This window comes from Lactuca sativa, chromosome 7, assembly GCF_002870075.4.
Source record: "Lactuca sativa cultivar Salinas chromosome 7, Lsat_Salinas_v11, whole genome shotgun sequence".
Taxonomy (NCBI): domain Eukaryota; kingdom Viridiplantae; phylum Streptophyta; class Magnoliopsida; order Asterales; family Asteraceae; genus Lactuca; species Lactuca sativa.
In genome coordinates, this window is record NC_056629.2 from 63831106 (window position 1) to 63840500 (window position 9395).

Genomic DNA, 9395 nt, shown 5'->3' on the forward strand with positions numbered 1-9395 from the left:
TTTTGGTAACAAATTCCGCAACCGTTTTCTTTAAAAGATTACTCTGATTTTATAAAACAAAGCATAAACAAATCGGTCTTTTCTGGCTGTGAAAATGGGGATGTCACAAATACTAATTCAAAGGTTCCGTATGACTTTTTCAATTATATAACCGAATAAGATTTAGTATTTTGTTTAATTTATAAAGTAATTGTAGATATTGCATTAAAGGCTTGTACGACTTAATTTTCAGCGTTTGATCAAATATGTAAATTAAGGTGTATATATATATATACACACACACACACCCCTTAATAAGCATTTAGCTTCAAATGGTGAAATTTAAGAGGTACAACTCATTAAACATCCTATATAACAAGTTTATGCATTATTTTGTCAAAAAATCAAGATAAGAAGGTGGAGATTTACCCAACGTTGTGCAATTTTTGGCAAATATCTCGGCATTTGACATGGCATGCCAACAGAATCGATCAAACACAAGATACACTTTATATAGTATCTTCACCTAATTTAGCCAATTTATGCACGCCACCACCATCATCGGTTACCACCACAATACACAGACGTGTTGCCGCCATCCATAAACCCTAGCCAACATAACGACCAACCACTGCTCCACCACTAACTATCACCGACGTCGTCATCAACCTTCTCCTCCACTCACGACGTTGAAGGTACATCAATTCTCTCTTTAATGCTTTATAATTGTGTGAGTCATTGATTATGTATACATGTCAGGTTGATTATAGAGTTTTCTTTAACAATTCAAGAATGTGGGACATTATTTAAGGCTTTATTCACCACCACACCTCTTCCATCCCTATTAGATCTAAAGCTCCAGTGAGGTCCCTCTCTCGCTATCTTTGTGTGAGTTTTTTGTTTTCCATTTGGTCGTTTTTTTGAACTTGAAACCTATATATATCACCTCCATAGTTTTGCTTTCAGTCCAGCAGCTCAAACTTCTCTGATTACCAATGTTTGTAGTGAAGAACGGATGAAGGCAATGAATTGAGTTTTTGATCAAGATGGAAACTACAAAGGCCTTGGATTTTTGGATGAAGGCCACAAATGGCTGATCTGAATCAGGTTTATTCAATTTTGGTTCTTTTTTCTTATGGTTGTGCTTATATGTGTTTGGTTAACTTCAATTTGATTACCATGTTTCAATTTTGTTGTTTCTAACAAATGACCTAGATTGATAAAAGACCATTTTCTTCCAATTTTCAAATCTTCAAATAACTTTTCCATTTTGATAAATATGTGTGAAGAAGAACATGGCTAAAGAACAAGAGAAACGAATCAAATTTGGTTTCCTTGGTTTCTTCTATTAATATTTCAGTTTATAGGCGAAGAAAAGCATATCTATGCTAAAGAAGTAGCAAGTGAATGAGCCTCGAAGAGACAGACCTGGTTTTGCTTTGATCCTTAACAAATTTACTTCCAAAAAATACATGATAATGTAACTATGTGTCTACTATTTTTGAATGCACGTAAATAGCATCTAAATTCCCTGTAAAAAATTAACTAAATAATTATCTTTTGTAGATAAAATTACTAAATAACATGATGTCAATAGCCTCCTTAGATCCTAATGTTCGTAAGTTTCTTAATGCTTAAACATGTAATATTGTTCATATCCTTATTAATTACCAACTTTTTTTCATTTGATGGAATTTAGGCAAGAAGAATTCCTCTTACCTGTATTCTTACAGTTCCAAATCATATGATATATATTTAGTTATTTTATTAATAGTATAATGGAAAGCCGTATCGTCAGGTATGTTGTGTATAATTATTGTTATTTACTATTTAGTAGTAACCCTTCTAAGAGCTCTTTTTTTGCTATTCATTGATTTGTTGGTTTCAGGACTGGTGCATTTGATCAACAAAAGCTAAGATTCCATTTTAATGAATGTTGTTTATTTATATGTTTAGTGTACACTCAACCACTTCTTTTCTTGAAGTCTATCAATACTTTTAATAGGGTTGGTGACTGTTATTCAATAAGGAAGGAAGTCGACATATTTTTTTAATGATACAAAGCTTGATTTAGTGATCGTTTCCTTGCAGCTGTGAAAAGAATCCATGATGGAGGAGCAACAAAGAGGATTTAAGGTAAAATACATGGCCGCATGTGAAGACTTACTTACAGGATGAACAACTTGCTCAACCAAGCAAAATTTTAAACGAAGAAAAAAAAGAAAAAGAGGCGTTGGGAACGTTATCGTTGCTACTACTTGAAAAAAGAGAAAATAAAATCCATTCAAATAAGACTGATGAAACGTTTGTTAAAGAAACGGGCCATTTTAGATATGTAAAGGTGAATTTGAATGGATTATTGATTGGAAGGAATGTGGATCTAAATGACCATGATTTCTATGAATTTTTTACTCAAATTCTTGAAAATTCTTCGGATAAAGCCCAAGTCATGGCAAACAAATAAAAAAGTGAAGGGTTATTGTTAAGTAATTTGCTCTAAACTATAACTGCTTTTTCATATAAATCAAATGATAATGTGATTTCTATTCTTTTTCAGGTGGTCTCGGTGGTCTCTCTTTAGTGTCATTATGCATGAAATGCTTGTGTGGTAGCCACAATCTCAACATTGCGTTTAGAAGGGTACACATATAATTATATAAAAAACAAACGTACTTTTTGGGATCTCAATTTTGAAATAAGAACCAAAAGTCAATATGAAACCTTGAAAGTATGACCAAAATAGAAACGTCGGGGTCCAAATACGATACAAAACCTTTCAATATAAACCAAAACCGAAAAAAGTTTCGATTCTAGACTAAAGTCGTTAAAATCAGAAAGCATATTTACCATTGTTGTTATTAACTCTTTATTGTGTGTCATTAGAACATGGATTGTTGGACCGTGATCTATATTCATCTCATTAGAAATCGAATTAAGCCCAACATTCACCTCTTGAGGTCCCACATCAAACCTGTTGTTTAAAAATTTAGCCTGATTGCGCAACATGCACAATATCTTGAGTGTTTTGTTCAGGTTCAAGGCATGTTGGATCTTTGTTTGTTGGATGGGAAATAATGTTAATAGAGAAGTAGAACAACAATATGATACATTCTGGGAACAAAATAACCATTAATATTAGCAGTTATAATTTTTATAAGTTATATAGTAAAGAACCATATGAAAATGACATAACCTAAAATACCCTAAAAAAATAACCAATTTGAACTTTATAGCCCATTAAAATTTCAAAACCAATTTCTCACGTGGCATCCATCATTTGTAAACATACGACTGCAACATTTAAGAAATTTGTGTTAATTAAAAGTCTACTATGCAATCAATGGTTACGCTTCTACATGAAAAATGAAAATACGATGCTATAACATAAAACAATAAAAAACTATAACTTTATCTATGTAACCATGTTTGCGTGACAACGTATTTGTGTGTGTAACATTGTAAGTGAGTATGGTTGCAAATGAAATTGCCAACACCATTAATGATTTAGTTTTGCTACAAGGTTTTTATTTTTAATTTTTTGGTTTTGGGATTGGAAATACCCATAAATCATCTCTTTAACATAAATGACCATTTTGCCCCTGTTTAATCTGATTAATCTAACCATTTGCAAATACTTATTGTATAGAGAAGTATTGTACAATTAATAATACACAATCATCATATGTTAACGGAGATTTCTAAAAAATCCTAACTATTCAATTTTAATTTTTATGGTTTTCTTTTATGCTAGCATGGCTTTTTCTTGATAATTGTTTACCCGTTGTAACTATTTGCGTAAAACAACTAATCGCCTCTGTAAGCTAATTTCTAAAAAATAAAATATTCGTACCGCGCGGATAAACGTCTACTATATATATATATATATATATATATATATATATATATATATATATATATATATATATATATATATATATATATATATATATATATATATATATATATATATATATATATATATATATATACTATGTTATAGTCGACAAGTGATTTGAAACGAGAAACAAGGCACTATGTAAAGCTGAAAAAATACATAAAACAAAACCTAAAAACTTTTAATGTTAAGAATTTTGTTGCAAGTTTCACTTTATGGAAATGAAGAAACTGATAAAACAAGATAAAGAAAAAAAAAACATTAAGAAGTTGTATAAAAACAATATAAATAAAAAGGAACGGAAAGATTTACGATGAATATCCCATTAAATATGCTACCGAAATTTCCTTCCAATGACAAAAAATAAAAAACCTGAATAAAGGTCAGGAATGTTTAATTGTCATATAAGCAACACTTTTTAAGGAGAAGACAGAAAGCAAATGATGTTAACTAAACAAACGAAAAAAAAATATCATAAATTTTTGACTTTAGTCAACCAACTCCACCTAACAAAAATCCAACGGCTAAGATTTAATCTGATCGATTCCACCAACCTTTCACCATCCCCACAATGGCATATAAACATCCTCTCCGGGAGCTACAGAGCAGCTCCTCCGATCCACCGCCGGAACTTAGTTTCTACATTTGAATCATATATGTTTTTGTAATTACTCTCTTTAATTTGCTATGAAATCCCAATTTAAAAGAATCGGAGCCCTAATTAGTCTCTAGTTCGTCTCTTTGATTTCATTACCCGCCGTCCGCCGCCGTGTGTTGCTGCTTGTTTTCGATTTCTCTCTGTTCATGAATTGGTGGAAAGAAATTAAGAAAGTAACGAGTTAACCTCTCTTGACTATTCCATTGTAAAACGATATCCACACACCATACCTACCCTATCCTTCTGACAAGTCAACAACAATATTCGTCAATTTTTCTCTATTTGATTCCCCGATTCAATTACATATCAATCCACCATCAATTCGTTAGCCCAGACAAAATACAGCATGGATTCACCTTCCCCACCAACGACAGAACCAAAGACGAAGTCTTTGGATATGCCGCTACATGCAATCGGCTTTGAGATCGATGAGTTATCGGCACAAAAAGTCACCGGTCGTCTTCAGGTCACCGAGAAATCATGTCAGGTGATATTCAATTTTCGATTTTGCATTGCTTTCACCCAAAATTGAAACTGAAATCTGAATCAAAATCAAACAGCCGTTCAAGGTGTTACACGGCGGAGTGTCGGCGTTAATAGCAGAGGCGCTCGCGAGTATGGGTGCACACATGGCGTCGGGATGGAAGAGAGTCGCCGGAATACAGCTTAGCATCAACCACCTCAAACGGGCCGACATCGGCGATCTCGTGTTTGCTGAAGCCACACCTCTTCACGTCGGCAACACGATTCAGGTCCCGGATCTTTCCATTTCTTGATAATTCTTGGCAATTTCTTGATAATTTGAAGCCTAAAAAGCAAATTATATGTGAAAATGATGAGAATTTGAACAGGTATGGGAGGTGAGGCTATGGAAGATTGATCCTCGTAACTCAGAAAGTAGATTGCTTATATCGTCATCAAGAGTTACTCTTCTCACAAACTTGCCTGTGCCTGATAATGCCAAGAATGCTGCTCAAAATTTAAAGAAGTATGCTAAGTTATGAATATCAACCCTAAATTTATTCCATCATACAATAAATTTCATCTTGTAGAAATGTGATAGTGTTTGTTAAAATAATAAATCCAATTTTATGTTTGTTACGCATGTAACTAAGAAATGTTAAATTGTCCCATTGAGATCAATTTTAGTCTCGGTTTTGATAGACCCGATCTTACCAAAATCTCAGCATCTCAAACACAGTATAATCACAATATAATTACATGACCTTAAAGTGCAGGCATACAATCGAGAAGTGTAACACTAATGAGTTTTAACTTCTTCTATTGACATCACTCCAGTTTTTGAAACGTGTACAAAGTCATAATTTAACAGGACATGTTATGTCATTAGTAAAGTTTTTTTTTTTTTTTTTTTTTTTTTTTTTTTTTTTTTTTTTTTTTGTCATGATAAGCAATTTTAAAAACATAATCTACTATAACAAGTTTACAAAGTATGCCTACTTTTTTATAGCATAAAGTTATAAGGTGTAACCACTTTTTGTGGCAAACTTTCTAAAACATGTGCACTCAGCATGTTCATTCAATAAATTTTTAGCATCATGAAAAAAGGTAATATGTTTGACAATACATTAATATTTTAAAAAGTTGTCATCAGAGAAATGGGCCACGTTTTAATATTCACTTTGAACTCTTGTAGTCACATGTTAAAAATTCTACATAAAATATAGGAAAAATTATACAACGGTCCTATTATGTATTTCGATTTTACCCGTTCAGTCTCTAAAGTTTTTTTCGTGTCTTCTAAGGGAACAAAATGTTTTTTGTCGTGTCAATTTGGTCACTTTTGACAAATTGAAGGGATTAACCCATTTTCCTTGTCATTGACTTTGAAAAGTCAAAAAATTCCAAAGACTCAGTGTTGTTCTTCATCTTCTTCGACCCGAATGGGCAAATGTGAATGAGTTCCTTCAAGCAACTGTCTTATCCTAACCACCGGAGACTCGTCGGAGAAGTTTATCAACCGGGTCATAGTGGTGAAGCCTCAAACGCTTCAAAACAGTCCTAGAATCCTTGATCCAGGATGCTACTTGGAAAATTCTTTGAAAATTTTTCAATCTTTTGGATATCAAAAATCGAATCAACAAATGAGTGTTAAAGAAGTTGTTTTGATGTCCATCTTTCTTCAAAAATTGTTCGCAAACACGTATTCAAGAAATCTCTTAGCTTCCACCGATAACCATGTCGGAAACAATGCCACATCTTCAGAATACCCAATTCTGTATAAAGCAGATACCAGGGATTGATCCCTGGAGTGATGGAGTGATGGAACCAGGATGCTGGTACAGTGGTTCATAATTACTTCGTAGAGCACCGTTGAAGTTAATTTTCACAGATCCAAACATGTTATTGACAAAGGTCACTCCTTGCTTCCAAAGTAAGTGGAGTAATCGACAAGAACAAGACACCCATTCAAAGTATTGTTAGTGGGAGAGAGTACCCAAGTAAGCGGAGCAACATATTTGGAATACATACCTCTGGTATGTCTTTGGCCCGCTGATAGGTTGTGTTTTTGGTGGCGTACTTGCAAAGAATGAACACTAATCCCCTAAATCGGACCTTAGTACCCGAAATCGAGAAACACAGTTAAGTAGCTTTGCCTTCAGATTCTAATCAATTTTAGAGGAAACCAAAACCTGGAAGAAGGTGAGAAACATACATGAATAAGGGCAAAACATAGCAAAATTTAGACGAAGGATTATATGAAAGTCAAAATAGTCATAATTTTGACTTTTAAGTTTTCACTATTTTGATTTTCAAATGAAGAATGTTTAAGTGGCATATGAAACCTGCTAATATTGGTTAGAGTGACTAAAAAGACAAGTCGTTTCAAAGTTTGTTCCCTCAAAATGTTTGAAAATAACTTAAAGGATTGAATGAATAAATATGAAATACATAGTAAGGCTAATGTGATAAAGTTTGTCACCGAAATATTAAAAAAAATTCTTCATGAAATAAATATAAGTCACTTGCTAAGAAAATTTTCTCCAAAGGGTTTTCAGTTTAACGGTATTAGATATTATCCTCCATTGAAGTTAAAAGTTTAAGTTTCGTCTGGAGCATTGTAAGTAGTTTAGGAGTGGAGTAAATTTTTTGTTCCAAATAAAAGAAACATGATATCAAGTTTATCGTGATCAAAATATACAAATGTTAAAAATTTGTAGTTACTTGAATTAATAACACGTTAAAAGTTTGAATCTAAAAATAAGGAATGTTAAAGAGTTTATCATATGTTAAGATATTTACCATCATAAAAAGTAACACCTTCAAAAAGGTTTATTGTCATAATAGTCACTCTTATATAAAATTAGTCCCAGAAAAAAGAAATACTTTCTAAAATTTAATGTGATAAAAGTTTGTATTATAAAATTGGACTAAGGGGGTGTTTGGATTTGAGTTTCAAAATATATATTTTTTTATTATAAAAATGTTTATTATCTCGTGTGGTAGCCTTATGCGGCGGCAAAAAGCTTAACTATTTTCTGCAGTGTTCTGTAAAAATGTTTATATGTATAAAATGAACAAAAATGACATTTATATATTTTGGTCTATATTTTTTACATATACCGTGTCTATTCTCATTTTCTACCTCAACTGTGCAGAAATCAATAAACAGCATTAAAGGTTTTATAATCCCATACGACTTTTGGTTTATTCTTTCTTTTGGAAGTTTCAATCATGACATTTTATTTGTGTTCTTTCAATCAAAATCAAAGTCTCCATACATGAGCGAACCTTCATTGTCACCTCTAATCTGGCATTTACAACTTGTGTCGGATCACATCACAATTAAAAAAAACAGGGCTTTCGAAACAAACATGTTCGTTGGTAATTTGTCACTGAAACAATATACAATAGATTTGTATCGAAAAAAAAAAACGATAGTGATACGATGGTACTTTCCAGAGACAAAATATTCAAATTCAGCGATAGAAATACTTGTCACTAATCCTATATACTTTGTTGGAGCATTTGTCCATACTTACGTTGTTTTAAAGATGATCAAATCAAAACCCAAATTATATCTTTGTCTAATTATCTCATTCTATTTTGTGAGAAGATGTTTAATAGGATGATCAGTGGAATACTAATAAACAACTTTCATAAACAAACAAGGGACTTTACATGCAGAAAGTTAATATGAAGCTCTTGATGCATATTCATGACTTCCAACAATTTAACATTTCTTCTAACTGCCGACCCAAAACCGATCGCCATTGAACCACCAACAGTCTTTCTACAAGGCTCACGTCGCGCAAACCTCACCGAGGAAAATAAGGGCACAAAACTGAAAACCTTGGATCACGATGTCGGATTTCACCCGTACAAGTCACACATACACTGGTTCATGACATGTCGTGACACCATCAAACCATACATCATCCCACAGTTGTTATGGTATGCCCATAGTCGCATACCCAGGGGTGGATTTACAATGTAGCACGGCGTAGCATGAGCTACCCCTTACATTTTCCTGTTAAATGTAAATTTAGCGAAAATTCGTCAAAATCCGTCATGAATATGTTGGCAATCCATCACAAAGTTTAATAATCGTAAATTTGTTGGTTTATTGGTGATTTTGTGATGAAAGCTACCATCCGAAATGAGTTTTTTTTTTCTACAAGTGCAACCTCAAAATTTTGTGCAACCCCTGATTTATTTCTTTCTGGATCCGTCACTGTGCCTACCACGATTCCACCTCCATTACAGGTTGTAACCACTATAATTACCAACTATAACCTATGATGAGAACACACTAACCGCATTAGATCCATTGTATCTCATGCCTTACTACTTTTACTCACTTTTTTATACCTTCACTAGATCCAAGTTCAACAAGGTACC

The 9395-nt window shown here is 32.9% G+C and overlaps 1 protein-coding gene across 1 annotated transcript; it reads left to right on the top strand.

The window, feature by feature from the left end:
- The first annotated feature begins 4429 nt into the window (after positions 1-4429).
- On the top strand, positions 4430-5695 carry LOC111877815 (1,4-dihydroxy-2-naphthoyl-CoA thioesterase 1). Its single transcript, XM_023874322.3, has 3 exons — positions 4430-5019; positions 5093-5284; positions 5384-5695. The coding sequence occupies exons 1-3, from the start codon at positions 4879-4881 to the stop codon at positions 5534-5536; spliced, it is 486 nt and encodes a 161-aa protein (XP_023730090.1). The 5' UTR covers positions 4430-4878; the 3' UTR covers positions 5537-5695.
- Positions 5696-9395: the final 3700 nt, after the last annotated feature.